Source organism: Dermacentor albipictus, chromosome 7, assembly GCF_038994185.2.
Source record: "Dermacentor albipictus isolate Rhodes 1998 colony chromosome 7, USDA_Dalb.pri_finalv2, whole genome shotgun sequence".
Classification (NCBI taxonomy): domain Eukaryota; kingdom Metazoa; phylum Arthropoda; class Arachnida; order Ixodida; family Ixodidae; genus Dermacentor; species Dermacentor albipictus.
This window is the reverse complement of record NC_091827.1, coordinates 80,561,518-80,581,149: the sequence shown is the minus strand read 5'-3', so window position 1 is coordinate 80,581,149 and position 19,632 is coordinate 80,561,518. Positions and strand designations below refer to the sequence as shown.

Sequence of the window (19,632 nt, the reverse complement as noted above, 5' to 3'; positions counted from 1 at the left end):
TCGAAGTTGGTGTAGCTGATAGGCATATGGGAAGCTTCCACGAGCAGACAGGGGACCTTCGATTTGAAAAGAACGATGAACATTTCGAGGTCAAGGTGCGTTCTCTGGAGAACCACGAAATCCTGCCTGGCGATAGTGGCACATACTGTAGGGGTGGCTGGCCTCGCCAAAGTGAAATCAAAGAGGTATTGACTCAGGAGTGCGCCATATATCAACATTTTTAAATTTTCCGTCGGGTGCCGGCAGCGTATTTCGAGGCATCGTGTTGTTCGCAAAGGCAGTGGCAGCGATGCCAGCACGCCCGGGAGTTTGCCGTAGTACTTCGGCACATGAGACACTCGGCTGGCGCAGTAGTAGCGCTTCGGTCTGTGCATTTAGCTGTGATTCCGGGACCACCTGTCTGATCTCTTCGTGAACCACGTCTGCCAGTGAAGAGATCGGTGGAGCATTCTGGTCAAGCCGTAGACTCTGAAGCTCTTTTCGCACTACAGATCGCACCAGCTCCCGTATGACATCCACGCTGTTTCCGAAGACAGCTGGAGCTACGTGTACAGAGGTGTTCATTTCTCTATTGTACAACCACGATCGCTATGGCAACGTTCATTCCGTTGTTGTTACCTCAGAATTATACTCAGCGACGGCGCTCGACGGGTTCCGCAGCAACCCTGCAAACAGTTCCTGTTTTACGCCCTACATTAGAGGGTGGCGTTGCTTGTCCTCGCTCATGTTGGGATCAGCTCGACGGAATAGGAGGGGTATGTTTGTAACATACATCGCCACGCTTTCATTGTTCCGCTTGTTTCTTGCTTCTAGGGCAGCTTCAGCTCTCTCCGTGCGGTCTGTACTCGGGTAAGTGGCAAGCAACTCCCGTCGCAAAACAACCCACGAAGTCAAGGTCATTTTGTCGTTTTCAAAAAACATTCGTGCGCCGCCCTCTAACGTGAAGTAAACGTTTCGTAGTTTGCGCTCTCCATTCCAACAGTGGCACTCCGTGACGCTCTAGAAGCGCTCCAGCCTTTCCTCTGCATATTCAAATGTGTCACCATGGAGTGGCTCTCGCGTTATCGGTGCATTCATTACGATGTGAGCTGGAGGGACCTGAGTTGTCATCTCAGTAACATTTCTGTTAACAGCTGTTGGCGCTCCGACAGAATCCAGCAAAGGGAAAAACTCGGGGGTGGGGGAGGGGGGGGGGCTGACCACGTAGGCACCGATTGCTGCGGTGGTCAACAGGAGTCAGTTCGTCGGCTTCGAGTCGCCGTGAATCCGAGCTGCTTTCTCTGACTCGAGTAGGAGTTGAAATCATACCCAGCACCTCCCCCAGAATCGTAACACACAGTTGAGCAAAGGAGTTCTAATTACGTTGCGTTAGCCGAAATTGTGCCGGACAAACAGCTACGTGATATTCTTGCTCCAACGTACACAGTCTTCTCCCAAGAGTTCCACACGCCTCTTCTTTTCCTCGTGCCCCGCACCGATGACAGGTCGTTCCGATCGCACGTGCCTTGTGAGCATGGGTTGCCCGCTTCACTGCTGCTATCGTTCACACGTAACCGTAAACAACTGGGTGGGCGCAGAAGGCGGCTGGCCCGCGTGATTTGAGGGCACCGTGTGTCAGTATAATTAACTTTATTCTGAAGTTAGACTGGGTGGTAACACAAGCGAATAAAAAAAGGAGATAATGATGAAACGATCACGTATGAAATCTGCTAACCGAATACGCACTCGAAGGGACAGGAGTACGCAAGTGCTTATTTGAATAAAATATCCCTAACTGTGATTAGCTTTAGCATGCATATGCAAAAGCGGCTAGTGTATTCGTTATACATGTCAATAACGAGGTCAGTCAAGGTGAAGTCCGAACTTCTCGTGTTTTGTAGAGTGAGACGCAAGGGACGAGCTGCCGAAATGCTTATTTCGTTCACGATTCTTGCAAATTGTACTCATAATAACAAACAATACATTACCCCGTGCCATATGTGCGGTAAGGACAAAAGCTAGTTGTCACACAGTGCTCAAATGGAAAGTCATGCTTGTAATATACAAATCAGGAAGCACATGAACCCACACGTGACAAGCCCTTCTCGTAGCTTGGACTTATTGGTGCCACTGATCCATTTTTATTATTGTACATGATACAGCAGAAAAAAAAACTCATGTAAAATTATTGTTAGGGCATTTTGGAAGTCTAATTTATTTTGATGACGAATCAATGAAAGCTCTTCCAAGCACTATAGGAAAACCAATGCCGAGATGTGTGCTTTTTTGAAGTTAAACATGTTGCTATTAGTAGTTGTCACCTAACTGGTATCGTTACGAGGGAAAACTTCCTTCTGGCAGTCGGCTTCATAAGCAAGCCGCCCTGTTGGCCCAATCAGGCTGAATTCCTTTGTACAATTAGCATCAGGGCCCGTTGTAATGGAAGAATTCTTAACTCGGAGATCATAATATGGGTAGATACCTGAAAAAAGAAAGTATAGGATTTAAATACGTATCGATGTTTCAGGATAATACATATCAAGAGGATTTCAGATTAATTACGGTAGACCTCTTACTCCTCGCAGGTTGAAAATGTGCATTAGGAAATGTGCACAAAAATGCAACAGACGTACACACTTGAGTTATTTATTTTTGCGGTGTGTGTGTCGAAATGAAGAAGACCTCGCGAAAGGTAAAATGCGAGTGACGGTATTCAATTGTGCCTTCTTAATCCAAGTTCTTGCCCTTGAATAGGCCTTGTTACTTACGAAATCTAGTCCCCATCAGATTAAGATAAGTTTGGCTAAAATATTTGGATCTCGAATTGAAGAGAGAGACGAGCTACTTTCGATATTTATTGCACCTTTAGGTAATTCCGGCGCTGATGTCATTTTTAGATAAACATATTTATGCAAAATGCACGAATCCCTTGAATTGCTTAAAATTTTAAGAAGGAGCAAGGGCGACAATGGATATACTGCACAAAGACAGCAAGTTGGGCCAGTTGGTTAGGATTCATTGTAAAGTTCGTAACAGCGCAGCTCTAGACACGGACAAAAGGAAGGTCCGTTTTGTCGTTTTTACCTTCCTAAAAAAAATTGAATTATGGGGTTTTACGTGCCAAAACCACTTTCTGATTATGAGGCATGCCATTGTGGAGGACTCCGGAAATTTAGACCACCTGGGGATCTTTAACGTGCACCTAAATCTAAGTACACGGGTGTTTTCGCATTTCGCTCCCATCGAAATGTGGCCGCCGTGGCCGGGATTCGATCCCGCGACCTCGTGCTCAGCAGCCCAACACCATAGCCACTTACCTTCTTTTAGTCCACGTCTTGTTTTGCGCTGTTACGAACCTTACAGCGACAAGAGATGCGGGTAGTATACCCAGGACTGCGCGTGTTGCCTCAGTGGTATTTAATGAATTTGTTCTGATTACGATTATTTCCATAATTGCATGGATTATAGTTCATCCACCTGTTTCAATTGCCACCTTATAGGCCTATTACCATCATTTAAGTGAATTATTATGACCTATGGTCGCACTGCGAGTGACGCTCCCGTGATGCGATCACGAGTATTAGCCTTTGTCGTCAGTTATGCAGTGGCGCAAATCCCTGAATTTTTTAAGCGAGAAGCTTCACTACGTTAGACAACACCGCGCTTCGCGCGAGCTGGCGTATGTCGGAATCGGCTCCGTAAGCGTGTTGGGAGTCTGCGCAGGTGGCCACTGGCGCGCGCTATGCGTCATCGTTTGACGTTCGCTGCAAGCGCGTGTTTATCGCGGAGGCTGACTATATAACCGCTTGCCAGAGAACAGGCGTGCGCATTCAACATGGATGGAGAAGAGAGTGATACTACCGATACAGAGAGCTGTGTGTATGGCTGTACGGAAATCGCAAGACATTGTGCCCAACAGTGATGAATAAAGAAGTTTTATAATCCTGCATAAATTAAGGTATATATCATTGATAAGCATTTTGCATAACCATAAGGTAAGTAAAGCTTATCCATAAGTGAAACCGTAAGCATAACCATAGGCTAAATCATAAAGCACAACCATAAGCTAAACCGTAAGCACATCCATAACTTAAACCATAAGAATATGCGTAAGTTAAACCATAAGCATATTCATAGGCTAAATCATAAAGCTAACTATAAGATAAACCGTAATCATAACCATAGGCAAAATCATAAAGCACAATCATAAGCTAAACCATAACCATCACCGAACCTTTTCGCTTCGAGATATCCAGGCTTAACCTTAGCTAAACCCCAGCCAATTTTTTTCGTTTGCGCGCAATCAGAGAGGACGCTTTTAAAGCGCGTTGCTGAGAAATACGCATGTTGTGTTGGTTTTTGGTTTATAAATATTTCAACACTCACATGAGGCATGGGGAACAATTTAGTATTTTGATATGGTCCCCGTTATAATATAGATGGACCTACATGGACATTGCAATGAGTCGTTTTCAAAAAGATATTTGTTGATTAAACAATATAATTGTTTAAATTTCTTTATTGATGCAAGCGGCCCTATAACGTAAAGTTATTCCAAGCTTTTCCATTCCAGTTCTGCAATCACCCCTCGACAATTGGTCCAAAAATTTTCGGGCCAACCTCACATAGCCTGTCTGTCACGGAAAGTCATAAAAACCAAAATAGCTCCCCATCTGATACGACATGTACACAATAATTATGCATGAATAGACCGTACAAAAGGAAAACAATGATTTCTGATTCGATGCCCTTCGCCATTAGCCCCCTGCTATTGGTTAAAAGTTAGCGCGCTGCGTCCACTACGCTTGTCTGTCACGCGACGTCACAAGCGAAAACTCACATGTCAAAATGTCGTGTGGGTGTTAAAGATGCATTAACATGCCGAGCAAAAGTGAAAAATTATCTGAATTGCCAGAGACTTCCCCGTTCCAAAAGAAATATAACATGGCGGCAGGCTGATCGCTCAGGCACTGGCTACTCGCACCTGCCGGACAGCATGGATTTATTTGCATATGATAAAGCCTTTTGCGCGGCAGTATGACGTTATCCAGCCCTTTCGGGAAGTATACGACATTGCTGTGCCAACTCTTAATTGCCGAGGATTGGTTTTAGCTACATTCTTAAGCTTACATTGGATGCCGCTGCGATTTTCAACCAGCCACAGCAATCAAGCAAGGGAAGCGGGCCATTCGAAGACGCCTGCACGACGCTCCTCATCAGGTTCTCGATTTTCACGGCTCTGGCTTGGCCCCACCGAAGCCCAGGCCACATGAGGAAGTTTCTCCCATCCTGTCAGCCAATTAGATAAGAAAGCAACGAGCAACCCTTCCCCTAACGGAAAGAGGGGATAAGCGAAGCTTGTCCTACGTGCATATGATATTCGTCACGGTTAAGTAACACACTGGTAATGGTGCCGGATTGCTTCGGGCTCCCGCTCCCTCAGCTCGGCATCTTCTCGTTGCTATCGCATTGCCTGGGCTCGGCCGCATTTAACGGCTGGACCGGCGCACTGACGGCGAGCCCTTTTCCGGGCCAGTTCTCGCTGCCGCTCATCGAACGTTGCCCGGTAACCCACAACGCCTCGCCGTCCCATCTGTTTTCCGAGACAAGCAAACGCAAAGGAATCCGGCAAAGTGCACGCGACAGCCTTTCCGACACTGTCTTTCTCCGGCTGAAGCGAGACGGCTCTCACTGGTAGCGCGCGTGACGTGAGCGCGTGCCTATGCAGCTGGGATCCTTGCTAATGACGCACGCTCCGGCGCCGTCGCAGCTGGCAGCTCAACAAACCGCTCTTTCCCGCAGATGCTCTACTATGGGCGAAACTGGTGTCTTGTTCGTGACTACTACTTTTGAACCAATACAATCTTCCTCTCAAAGCGCTCAATGTAGGCACTTTTATTCGTTTTGCGAGCAAGCAAAGGTGACCTTCTATAAAGAGCAGGGAGTTTGATTGTGCCGTTCAGACAACGCTGGCGGGTCACCACCCGATGCTTGCGTTGGCGCTTACGTATGTTTGACGTCAGATGATTCGAATAAAACAGTTTGGAATAGTTGTACGTTTCAGGGCCCCGCTTAGCATAAATCTTACCACTAGCAACACTTGCCAGATAGTGTTTCGCAAACCTTGATAAAATACGCAAGGCATTTTTTTTTAATCGACGCAGATATTGACTCCTGGAGCGATGCAGTGCTAACGCGGCGATTTCTCGAATGGCAGCGCAGTAGTCGAGGAGCACAGTGTTATAGAAAACACCTGCACGACATTGCTTTGCAAATATGAAGACGACTGAATGGCGCTGAAAGGGACACTTTTATAGTTCGCTGAGACTGCGTAGGGGCAAGTAGGGGGCTTTTGCAGCGTGAAATTAGGTTTTCGGACAGGCCGATACAGTGGCATGGAGACCACAGAAAAGTGTCGGTATATTGCTGAAGGTTTCTGTTGGGAATATGTCTGTGAATCTCCTTTTGGGAGATTTCCGAAAGACGTCGTAAACATAGCACGCAATCTGACAACGCTGCTCAAATATTTATTTTATTTACATGAGGCTTCTACTAGCTGCAATATTCTGCCTTCTTGCCTTTGATCAGCCTCTTGAATTAACAACAAATTGTGGCTCATTTTGACGACTACGATACCACCGAAATCCCGCAACGACGCAGCGGCCGTGGGACTGAAGCCGTTTAAATCAACTTCACCGTGGACACTTCAGCCGCTTTTTCGCACTTGAAACGAAGCTATTCCATTGATGAGCGCGTTTCCTAAGCCCATACATAAGTTCACAGTAAAAAAAAAATGTTTTTATTTCTTTGGGGATTTGGGGATTTCATCCCTGCGAGCGCCAATTAGTCCGACTGGGCCATATGGTTTTCCGCCTTCAGGATTAACCTTATCCTTTTGCCACGAGGCCAATTGTCTACGCACTTATAAAAGACTGCGTATTCTTTTCAGCCTGTTAATTTTATTGGGTACTCTACAGCTACAGTGGGAAGGTGCTTCCTTTTTACCACACTGTACTAATAAGTGAGCTTGTTTTCGGATTCTGTTCGTTTATTAATGCTGTATTCTTGCTATCATTGTCGCACGTAATGTACAGAAAGTACTAGAGCATTCTTCATTCAAATGCTTTAACTTCTTGCCTGAGCACGCCCGCCATTGTGATGCTAATAAACACAACTTGAACTCATTTTATCCAAACTAGACACTGAAATAAACTCTTACCGCCTTGGTTGCTCAGTGGCTATGGTTTTAGGCTACTGAGCACGGGGTCGCGGGATCGAATCCCGGCCACGGCGGCCGCATTTCGATGGGGGTAAAATGCGAAAACACCCGTGTACTTAGATTTAGGTACACGTTAAAGAACCCAAGGGGGTCAAAATTTCCGGAGTCCTCCAGTACGGCGCGCCTCATCATTAGAAATTGGTTTTGGCATGTAAAACCCCAAAATTTAATTAAATTTTGATCATGAGCAAGGAAAACAAGGGCCGTAGTGCACAACCATCTAATGCCTCTACTCTCAAGCTTTTTTTTTTTCAGGATGTCACATTGTACCATAGAAACGTCCGCCTGATGTACCTGATGTGTTAGTTGTCATTTTCGAGCACACGATATAAACAGTCATGCACAACTCCATGATGCCCTGGCGGCCGGCCACCACAGCGTGATACGCAAGTATGACCACGCTGATTGATTTGGATTGGCATATACCATTTGGTGCGTCGTTACGTCACCGAATATGAACTCTGCCAGAGCTTGAATAGCTGTCCATCTATCCTAGATGTCTCCTTTATTCTCTTGATACCTTACATGTTCATTCATTGTTCTAATTCTCTACCCACTCGCCCCCTTCCCTCTGTTTACTTTCGTAAAGCTTGTTTCTATCGCTGTGATTAGCAAATACGCCCAACGACAAGCTACCACTCAAGCCCTCTTGACCACCTGAGCAAGTGATGTCACAGGCTTTCTCCAGTGGGGCGTTGGTGTTCAATATGGCGATCCTCAAGTACTTTTCGCGGAGTTAGCTCAACGCTTTCTCTCCAATGCCTTAGATGACACCACTCGCTCGTGCTAGACACAACACAAGCACCCAGCAACCTTAATGAAGCATCAGTTACATGCTCATTGACCTCCTGTCCATGTACATTTCCGCTGATCACCGGGATAAGATTGTTGCCCTGTCTTTGGCGACATCAGACGACCTCGCTCCACAACACCGCTTGTTATTCATCACTCTTCCTCTCGACAAGAAAATACTCTAGTCCTTTTGAACATAGTTTCGGCTTTATATGCGACCTCATAGAAGATTAGATGCTCGTGTTGATGTGCCCTGACTGATCACACAAGTGAACTCACTTGCACATACTTATCCGCTTAACAGCAGGACTAAAAATGTTTATGTGGCAGGCCCGCCTCAATCGCCTGATCATCACTACAGCCGGTTATACTTGTCAGTTGGCCTAGTTGCGCCCTGAATCTGCGTTCGGTTTGTGAGCCTCAGGCCTTACTTACGTACGTGACCTGTACATCGAACCAATACAGTACCTAGCTTTCTTGTGTTTTTGTAGCCTAGCACCTCTCAATTTCCGACAACTGCACTTTTAGATATCGCAACAAAAGATACGCACCCGACTTTGCAGGGTACAAAAGAAGGCGCCGAACAGGGCCCAGTAACGCGTGTGTTATTTCTTTTTCGTTTAGTATTTATATCGGTGTAAATCACTCGAGTTTAACTTAGAGAATGCCGGATGCTTTAGTTATGCGTCGTTCTTCCAGGAATCTCTCACCCGAGCACTAATAATTTCTGCACTATAGTGAAGCAATAACGCAGAGCTAATACGCAATAAACTTGCAAGGGATTACAAAAATCTTCGAATGTAATATATTACAATGTGATTTGAAACAATAACGCTAAAGGCCGGCAACAGGCTGATTATTATGCCAATTATTATGCTAGAACTAATGGCTTATAAGAATGATCATTTTGCTAAACTTCGTTGTCTGAATTCCAACATGCATCAAATGCGCAAACTATCATTGCGCTGTGTCCCAACTTCAACGCTAGTTTTTCCTACGTAATGTTCGCTATGTTATACTTGTTCGCAGATTCATTCTTTACTAGAGCAGAAACTGTGGGAAACATGGTAGACACGAAATCCATTGTGCAAGCTGTGTTGTGCAGCGAATCTTGTTGGGCTTTCTGGCTGATTGCATTGGTTTTTTCTCAATCCTCATTCACTTTTTTCCTATGCCGTAGAGCAGCCCTTTTTGCTACAAAAGAAAAGTGCGAACTACATTGGAAGATTGGAAAGAAGTGATTTTTCTTTACTTGCGCTTTGGGCAACGCCATTGGCAGCGTAATATCATTCATATTGCAGGGAAAGCAGGCGACAATAAAAACAAACGAAGCGAAAGCCACGTTATATTTGTGTTATAAATCCAAATAAATGGCGTAGCGTGTTCTGAGGCAAGAAACCTCGAAATATAACTGTGTTTACACTCACGTAAATACGGTAATACAATATTGCGATATAAGCAAGACCTCCACTTGTGTGAATGCTGGTTCGGATCTAGTTGCAACACATAGGAAATATTCAGTGGAGTTTTCCACATGTCCACAACCAGGTGACAACGCTCACGAAACATGAAGTAGTGGTGGCACCTTTTAGTCAACCGTCGACGGATGGGAAGTGTATTCAGTCTTTATGCAAGGTGTCTAATTATCGTTCACATCAGTCAGTAGATAAACAGCGGTGAATGTTCAGTAAGCACTCACCTCACACAAGCTTAGTTTGTATGGAAAGACTGTTCATAATTTAAACAGGGGAGGAAGTGCGAATAGTCTCCCATGATCGAAGCCTGCGGCAATCAGTCGACGGAGGAGCTTTTTATTTTTCGACGGCAACTACACACGTCCCCGGACTGATATACTTCTTAAAGTGGTTAAATTTTATCTTTCATAGCGGTACCGCAAACGCAAGGAACGCTGAGCGTATACCGCGGAGCGACGCTGCAGGCGCGCGCTCTTTTTCATATAATACGGCCATCGGCGACTCCACTCGCACCCCTACGTGGCGGCGGTGGCTGGCACTGCCACTGAAGAAGTTTCATTATATAACCTTCTTGCGTAGAAATGACAGGAGGGTTGCTAATTGATTGTGTTGGCTTGGATATGCTTAGAACGAGCTCAAAGATTGCGCCCTTTCATCTAAATCATTCCGATGTTTGCCCGTTGATGTACATTAAACTCTGTCTTGAAGGGACACGCACTTTAACGTCCCGCAAAGGTGCTTACGTAGCACTTATGTAAGACTGGAAACTCTATTGTAAACTGTCTGTTCACTAACTTGTGCAGTAATCCCACGTTCATAGTATTCCCGCCATAGCTAGAGTCATGAGTATGGCGACTATAACCGCAAGAGTCAGGTATGGTCGTAAGTTGACGCGGCAGCGCTGTTGAAAACGAAAAGCCTGCCACTGGGGAATACGGGACGAGGTATGGCCGGTGAATAATTGCCAATATTGCTATTCAGGAAACGTTTATTGCCAAGAACGGCGGGTACTTATACCATTGCGAAGGACGCATGCTGGGTGGTGGCTCCAATCAGTTTCTCGCCACGTGACACATCTACACTGAATTCAGCTGGTTTCCCCAACTCTCGTTTATATTCATTATCATCATCATCATCACACCATCATCATCATCAACCTGTTTTATGTCGACTGCAGGACGAAGGCCTCTCCCAGCTATCCGTAATTACCTCTGCCCTGCGCCAGTCGATTCCGACTAGCGCCCCCGAATTTCCTAATTTCATCGGTCCACCTTGTCTTCTGCTGTCATCGACTACGTTCCCTTCTCTTGGTACCCATTCTGTAATGGTGGAATGGTTATCTAACCGGCGCATTACATGACCTGCCCAGTTCCATTCTTTCTCCTAATGTGAATTAGAATATCGGCTATACCCGTTTGCTATCTGATCAAAACTGCTCTCTTTCTGTCTCCTAACGTCCTGTGTAGCAATCTTTATTCCATTGCTCTTTTCCCGGTCCTTAACTTGTTCTCAAGCTACTTTGTCAGTCTTCAACTGTCGGTCCCATTTGTCAGCCCGGGTAAAATGCACTGATTGCACACCTTCCTTTTCAATTATAATGGTAAGCTTACAGTCAGGAGCGCACAATGTCTGCCGTATGCGATCCAACCCATTTTTATTCTTCTATGAATTTCCTTCTCATGATCAGGGTTCTCTGTGATTAATTGTCCTAGGTAAATGTACTCCTTCACAGACTCTAGAGGCTGACTGGCGATCTTGAATTATTGTTCTCTTGCCCGGTTATTCAGCATTATCTTTGTCTTCTGCGTATAAATTTTCAAAACCACTGTCACACTCTCTCTATTAAGGTCGTAAATCATTTGTTGTAACTCGTTTGCATTGTTGCTGAATAGAACAGTGTCATCGGCCAACCGAAGGTTGCTGAGATATTAGCCATCGATCCTTGCTCCTAAGCCTCCCCAGTTTAATAGCTTGAATACTTTTTTCAAGCACGCAGTGAACAGAAGAGGAGAAATTGTGCCTCCCTGTCTGACCCCTCTACTTATAGGTATCTTCCTACTTTTCATATGTAGAATCAAGCTAGCTGTGGAACCTATGTAGATATGTTCCAAAGTATTGACTTAAGCGGTCTGTGCTCCTTCATTACGTAATGCCTGTACGACTGCTGGTATCTCTACTGAATCAAATGCGTTTTCGTAATCTGTGAAAGCTATATAGAGAGGCTTATTGTACTCTGCGGATGTCTTGATAACCTGAATAATGACATGGATGTGGCCCATTCTAGAGTATCCCTTCCTGCAGCTAGCCTGCTCCCTTGGTTGACTTAAGTCCAGTGTTGCCTTTATTCTATTGGAGAATATTTTGGTAAATATTTTACATAATACTGGGAGTAAGCTAATGGGCCTATAATTTTTCAATTATGTAACGTCTCCCTCTTTGTGGATTAGTTAATGTTTGCGTTCTTCCCGTGTTCTCGGACTCTCACAGTCGACAGACACTTCGTATAAAGAGTCGTCAGTTTTCTAAGCATTGTGTCTCCTCCATCTTTGATGGAGGAGACATGATGCTTGGAAAACTGGCCTCTTGTCCGCAAACTGTGACTTCTCCCGCCACCCGGACTCGAGTTTTTCCTCTTTTTGTCCCCCGATCATTTCCCAATCTGCTGAGACGTTCTTCCACCGATGTTTGCTCCTCCTTTTTCTCAATAAATGAAGTCATTCTTTCGTTCCTAATTTGCAGCTGTAAATATTGTATCTTCATCTACCTAATAGCCCTCTCTCTCCCCTGGACTCTGCCAACGCAAAACAATGTCGCTCTGTTGCAAATTGCTGGACGTCACATGTAGCATTTTCTAGGACTGGCCAGCAGAGCGACAAGAAATTTTCGGCGGGTGACGAGACAGTATGGAGCACCCTCTCTGCCACTTCCGCACTCAGCACTCTGCTCTGTGAACTGCTATTATCGGCTTCGCCAGCAGACCACTTTCGGAGAAAAATATGCTGTGAACATTGCCTAGGCATTAATTGATGCACAATGCCGGAAAAGAACAACAGCATTTCTTGAAAGCGCCTGTACTGTGTGTGATGCCGTGTTCACTCTCGATACGTCTACATTGTTTTTGTTATGTTTGTTCTTCCTTATCTCTCTTGTTTGTTTTTAATGCGTAGCTATATGATTGTTGAAGTGGAACAAAAGTGAAATCGTGTGAAGTTTGGCACGCCGGTCACGTGGGAGAGGTAGAGAGGGCTAGGAAACGCGTCGTTGCTGCTGCACACCTGTCCGGTGATACGGTCTCGCGTAAACCGTAATGCATTTCCGGACAAGGTAAAACTTTGCAGCGATATTTGCGCCACGGCGCAAATATCGAAGAACTGACATTTTAAGAACTGATGTTCTTAAAATGTCATGGTGAGCCGCTAGCTGGTCGGCAAGCGCAGCCTTGACTCCCATCCCTCACAAAAGTGACAAGCGAAAATCGCTGATAGCTCAGCGTATAAAGGACTTTCATCTCAAGCAGCTAAACTAACCCGAATAATTTGTTCCGGAATGAAAATATTATACACTGAGCAAGGAGGACAAAAGTGTTGAGATACTGACATTTCACCCAAAAGAAAAAAGGCAGGTCGGTGGTTAAGAAATTTCAGCGCTAACATTATTGTGTATATGCCTCTGCTGCTAGATTATATAGCTTTATATTCAGAAATTTACGAATGTATCGCGGCATCTTAAGATTCAAATGGAAAGTGTCCTATCGGATTCAAGAACCGCGGCAGTATCTTGTATCTGTATCTCAAATACTTGGTGCCCGTGTATCTTGTATCGTACTATGATACAATTGCACAGTATCTTTTCCGAGCCCTGAAGTCTAGCTGCAAACAGAGACGCTAGTGCTCGTGGGCACAACGTTGAGGCCAGCAGCGCAGGGCAGGGCACTGCTGTCATTATTTTAGAGCGGAACGCACGCGATCTAGCGCGACTCTGAAAACCTAACTCTCCATGCGCGGGCACGCAAGAATCATCGACCGTGATTGTATGACGGAGACGGTGGCGCGAAGGACGCGAACGCACTTGCAGCGCCCATGTAATTTCTATTGCAATAGACGAAACGGGTTCTGAAGTTTAAAAAAAGATTTATATATTCTATGCGCTCTAAAACTGGTTTAAGCATAGCCTTGAGTGGTGTTTTGCGAGGGCATCTGCTTCACTTTACCGACCATGTGTAAGTATACAATTCCAAACTGAGTTTCACACATATTCATGGGGCTACACATCGCTCAAACCAAACTCCTGGCACCTAAACATGCGCATCCAACGTATAGCGACGAAGGAACGACTATGGAATTACGGCGAGAACGGTATGAAGGCAACGGCGTCACGGCAAGAACATGACAATAGAATGATCATTTTGGCACGACGACGACAGGATGACCACGATGGCCTGATCGAAACAATGGCGGAACGACGATGGAATGACGAAGACCGCGGGACGATGCCGGATCGATGGTGACAGACTGATGTCGGCTGCTTGACGAACGACAAAGTGACGAAGACGTAATGATGGCGGCGAAATGACGAAGACGGAATTCTGACGACATGGCCTGACGACAAACGACGACTCCATGACCATGACGGCAAAGTGGCGACGGAATGACTACGACCGGTGAATCGCGCGGCTCGCGTCCAAAATGGCTATGTCTTCATGAAGAAACAACGGTGACAGGAAGCGAGGATCCATAAAGACGACATTATGGTAACGGCGGCATAATGACGAAGGCATTGCAACGACGCAGTGAGTAAGACGCATTGGTGACTAAAGCGTGACGAAGGCGAGGCAGTGAGTCGTCGTCGTCGTCAAGGAATGGCGATTGATTGATTGAAAACAGCTTTATTTACAGGATATTCGTAGAACTCGTGGGTGGGCCGCCTATTCCGGTAGCCCACTGATTACTGCTACTGCGCTGGCCCTCCCCACCAGCCAGTGCTGACGGTCAGGTTCATCGCTGAGCAGAATAGCCTCCCACTGCTCTTTTGAGGGATTTGGGATGGGGTCAACTATGGGATTAAACTGGCAAACCCACACCATGTGGTAGAGGTTAGCTACCGCTCCACAGTGTGGGCATTGCGGGGAGTATAGTGCAGGGTACCACTGGTGTAAATTAGCTGGCGTTGGGTATGTATTAGTTTGTAGCCTCCTAAGAATGTTCTCTTGCAACTTATTGAGGGATTTATGTGGTGTTGGGTACTCCTTCCTGGCTGTTCTGTATGGTGCGAGAATGTCAGCATACACTGCTAAAGCAGTTAGGTCCCAGCACTCTTCACGGTCATCAGGGGGAGACGCCCGGTATAGAAGAGCTCGGGCATGCCTGTGAGCGGCTTTGTTTCCTCCCGGTAGTTTTAGGTGACCGGGAAACCAGGTGACTGAGGCTTGGCTGGGTGGATGCTTAGTCAGCAATGACAACCCTGACCTATGAATTCATCCATTATTGAGGTTGCGACAGGCGTTCTGGGAGTCAGTGAGCACATCGGCGTTGGGGTTAGATGCTATAGCTAATGCAATAGATGCTTCCTCTGCGTGAGTGGGGTTGGAAGTTTTCATCGAGGCGCAATTCACCATCGATCCTAAGGCGTTGAGACCACAATAGTCATCACTCCATTCTTTGGCCCTGCGGCGTCCACATGAAGGGTGTTAGGTTGCTCGTCCCATTTCCTCTGCAGGGCTTCCCCTCTTGCTTTTCTCCTTTCGATATTATATACGGGATGCATGTTCCGCGGAATGGGGTACACGTTGATGCATCTCCTCACATCACGTGGTACCTCTTCCCTTTGGTCTATCGTATAGGGCAGATTAATATGGATCTTTTCGAGCAGATCTCTACCTGGTTTTGTGAGTGCGAGCCTATTGAGTTGTCAGAGGCATTGTGCTTTCCACATCTCTTTGAGGGTATTATGTACTCCTAGAGCCATGAGCTTTGCCGTTGGCGTGGAGTTTGGTAGCCCCAGTGCCGTCTTGTAGGCCTTCCGGATGAGCGTCTCCAACTTTTCAATTTCCGACTTGGAGATGTTAAGGAATGCCGTCCCGTACATTATCCGAGAAATCACGAAAGCCTGCACTAAGGGGATGGCGTCCCTTTCCTTCATGCCATGGTGCTTATTTCTGATGCGATGCATCATCCGGAGGATTTGCTCGGTGGATGTTGTAAGCTTCTTCACAGTGGTGGTGTTCTGTCGCCCCTGCGGGATATACAGCCCTAGGATCTTGATCTCCGTGGGTTTCGGTAGTGAGTGGTTGTCTATATACACCGTGATGTTCTGCGCCAGGGGTGTCCTCGGGTTCTTCAGGATGAGCAACTCGGTCTTTTCCGGCGCACACTGGAGGCCTCTTTCCCTTGCGTACTGGTCCACCGTGTCCGCTGCTGCTTGAAGACGCTCCTCGATCTCGGCGTCACTGCCCGAGTTGCACCAGACAGTGATATCATCCGCATACAATGTGTGTTTGATACCCGGGATTTCGGAGAGAAGGCCTGGGAGATCTTTCGTAGCCAAATTGAACAAAAGGGGTGACAGTACCGCCCCTTGCGGAGTTCCTCTCGGGCCTAGAGTGATGGGATCTGATTTTATTCCAACGAAGTTTATAGTGGCTTGCCTTGCTGATAAGAAGTTTTTGACATAGTTGTAGGTTCTGGCGCCACAGTTAGTGTCGGCGAGGCTTTGAAGAATATTTTTATGCAGAACGTTGTCAAACGCTCCTTTCAAATCAAGTGCCAGGATGGCCCTTGTCTGTGACTTGGGGGTGTCTCAAGGAGATCCTTGTACAGGTACAAGGGGGCGTCCTGGGTCGATAGGTGAGGGCGAAAGCCGAATTGAGTGTTGGGTAGGAGGTTGTTCTCTTCTAAGTATCTACTGAGTCTCGTGTTGATGACCCTCTCTATGAGCTTGCCCAAACACGAGGTCAGCGATATCGGTCTTAGATTATCCAGTTTAAGGGGTTTGTTCGGCTTTGGAATGAACCGAACCTCGGCCGTCTTCCAGGACATTGGTAGCGTTCCTGTAGCCCAATGCTGCTCGTTGAAGCATTCCACCAGCGAGGTGATGGTGTCATCGCTGAGGTTAAATAAGAGCTTAGCTGTTATTTGATCTGGACCTGGAGCTGCATTTTTTTCTCATGGCCGCTATTTCTGCTTTGATCTCTTCCTTCGTGAGTGGGATGTCCAGCTTCGCATTCGGCAGCCCAGAATACTCCGGTTGTTCCACGACTGGGTCCGTGCACAGATACCTGGTCTTGAGCTTTTCCATCAACTCTGTGTCCGTACCCGGGATGGTGTGTACAATCTTCGTGAGCCTCTCTTTAGTGGCCGACTTGCTGCTGCTGGGGTCGATTAGGACACGCAGGAGCTTCCAAGTCTTTGACACACCTAGCTTCCCCTGAATACCATCGCAAAGCGTATTCCACTTCTGTCTAGCCAAGGATATGGCGTAGGATTCTGCCTTTTTGTTTATCTCGTCTATTTATTTCCTGAGTTTGCGGTTAAGCCGTTGTCTTCGCCATCTCTTTGTCAATGAGTGTCTTGCTTCCCATAAATGTAGAAGGTGCGGATCGACCGCTGGGCAATCTTCTGTCGTGCAGACCTCTTTCGTAAAGGCTTTCAAAGCTTGCACCTCACCCTTAACCCATTCCTCTAGGTTTGTAATAGAGATTGCAGTAGATGCCCGGGCCTGTCTCCACCTGTCCCAGTTCGTAATTCTTGCGATACCTATTTTGCGTTTGCACGCGTTTGTGCTTATCTCCAGAGAGAGGATGAAGTGATCGCTTCCCAGGTGCTGTTCGGACACGTGTCTCTACTAACACTGTTTCCCAGCCTCGTAGGGTAAGTGGGATCGGTGAGGATCGATAGCCCTTCTTGCGTCACCACTACTTCCAGTTTTCTGCGTTTTGGTGTCGCCGCCGGGTAGCCCCATGAAGGGTGCGGTGCGTTGAAGTCGCCCCCAATCACGCAGGGGGCATGGCCCGCTATGCTCAGAAATTTCTTTATGATGGAACCCAATCTTGCGTGCACGAGCCGGATATTGCTATTCTTCCTTTTTAAAGAGGAGCGACAAGCACGCATGTATTGAATGTTTACAGCCCTCCCTCAAGGCATGGCGAAGATGTACAGATGGCGACCGAATAACGGCATTAACAAGAAGACACCAGAGATATTGAGGACGATGAAAAGGCCGAACACAAGCGAACTCACCGTTATATTCTGGGATGACCATAAAAATTCCGCAGGTGCCATTTTTGTTAACATAAAACAATTGCTCCAGCGTAGTCACTACGACATCTGAAAAAAAGGGTACAATGACTGGTGAAAGTGGCTTAAGAAGCCCAGCATGCATTTTAAATGTTTTACAGGGCATTTTTGCATGACATTCTTTCTGCTGTCGAAGTCACCACATATGACAAATAGACAGGTGTGTGAAGTATACATAGTATACGTAATAATTTGCAGAGTCCTTTTTCCTCCATATGTTTTATTTAATAAAAACGTAATGAGTGCAGTGAACGCAGGGTTTTTTGCAAAGACATTTCTAGACGACGTGGCATACATTGCCGTTAAAAGCGTGTTTGAGAACTCTAAACACCAAATATTATTTAATTCACCTCGTTATTGGTGCCTGTGTCTAGTTGTCTAAATGAGAAATTTAAAGCCAGTGACATTTTAATGCACTCCTACCTTCTTATACATTTTGAAAATTGCACATAGTTCGAGACTTTCATATTCAAATTTCAAATCTCAATTGAGGTAATTTGAGACTGTGCATCCCGCTAGATGGATGGATGGATGGCATGAGCGTCCTCCTTGGAACTTGGAGCTTGGTGGGTTGCGTCACCAAGCTCTCGTTATGTTATTGTTATAAACATAAACCCTTGTTAAAAAGGAAAAAAAAAGACCTCCGATGAATTCGCATAACCAAAGTTCCTGAACCCCTATTGTGAATTTTGTTTTTGTACGCCTCCGTCGTTTGTCGTTTCCCTAATTTTGTTCCACCAATCTTCCAATCGACTTCCACTAATCTCTACTGCGGGCATCATTTACTTTACCCCTGCTCTCGCTGAGCCTAAGGGCTGGAAGGGCCCCAGTGATTCCTAAATCGACCACAGGGCAGTGACCCATTCTAATAAGAACATAATAATAAAATCTGCACATTCTAATACAACAGGCTCCATTGTTTCCCTAGTTTTATAAGAGCAAGCACATGCTTCTTCTTCCTTCTTATATCTCACTTTATAGGTGCGTGTTCTAAGGCATCGCGATCTCACTTCGAAAAGTAATGAGCTTCCCTTTGAGTTTTCACGAATTGTTTCTTTCCTGATTTCGTTTTTTTCCCTCTTAAGTAGTTACTCATGGCAGATTTCTTTTCCGTTTCCGCAACCCTTGAGACAATTTCAGCCTCTCTGACTTTCCGCTTGACGTTCTTTGTCGCTGCGTTGCTCACCCTACCGGCCGCATGCATGCTGGTAAGCTTCGTAGTTCATTTCCTATACGATGAATCAATGTTTTTCATGTACAGATACTTCAACACTCTCACAGCCCAGTTACTTTCTTCGATATTCCTCAGTCGTTCTCCATAATTAATTTTACTGCGAGCCTTACTCAGTTCGAAGCTTGTCCAGCTCATATCACCCTGCACGGCTTCGTTAGTAGTCTTCCCGTGAGCGCCCAATTCGAGGCATCACACTGACTTTCGGTTGCCATCGAGTCCTGATTGTACTCCTGATTTGAAGCAAACAACCTGAATTCGAAAGGCAAGTACTGGAACCACTACACCTTTCCACATATCCATGAGCCTTGTTCGACTTTGTGCGTCCCGCTGAGCGCCAGACGGCAGCGCCCCCTAATTAAGTCTGAGAGATAAAGTTTCAGTGATAGTATGCCTGGGCAAATCCTGACCCGATACAAAGCCGCGCATGCCTCCCAGGCAAAGCGTGCCCTATCAGTACCTGCGGCGACTGGCTGAGACGTTTGATTTAAAAGTTGCTCGCGCTTTTCGTCAGGGCGCGTCAGTACGGAATCGCGGCCGCTTTTACTGCGCTCCTGCGGCGCTTAGTTTCGGTATTGCCTGGAT

At 46.2% G+C, this 19,632-nt stretch overlaps 1 protein-coding gene across 2 annotated transcripts in view; it reads right to left on the bottom strand.

Moving 5' to 3' along the window:
- Positions 1 to 2,087: 2,087 nt before the first annotated feature.
- Positions 2,088 to 19,632, bottom strand: part of LOC135898972 (uncharacterized) — a 30,056-nt gene continuing 12,511 nt past the window's right edge. For both annotated transcript variants that reach the window (XM_065428229.2, XM_070521338.1), the window contains 2 exons: positions 17,760 to 17,846; positions 2,088 to 2,461 (listed from right to left, as the gene is read on the bottom strand). In XM_065428229.2, coding sequence (XP_065284301.2) covers positions 2,301 to 2,461; positions 17,760 to 17,846 — 248 coding nt within the window. In that variant the 3' untranslated portion in view covers positions 2,088 to 2,300. The remainder of the gene's footprint in view (positions 2,462 to 17,759; positions 17,847 to 19,632) is intronic.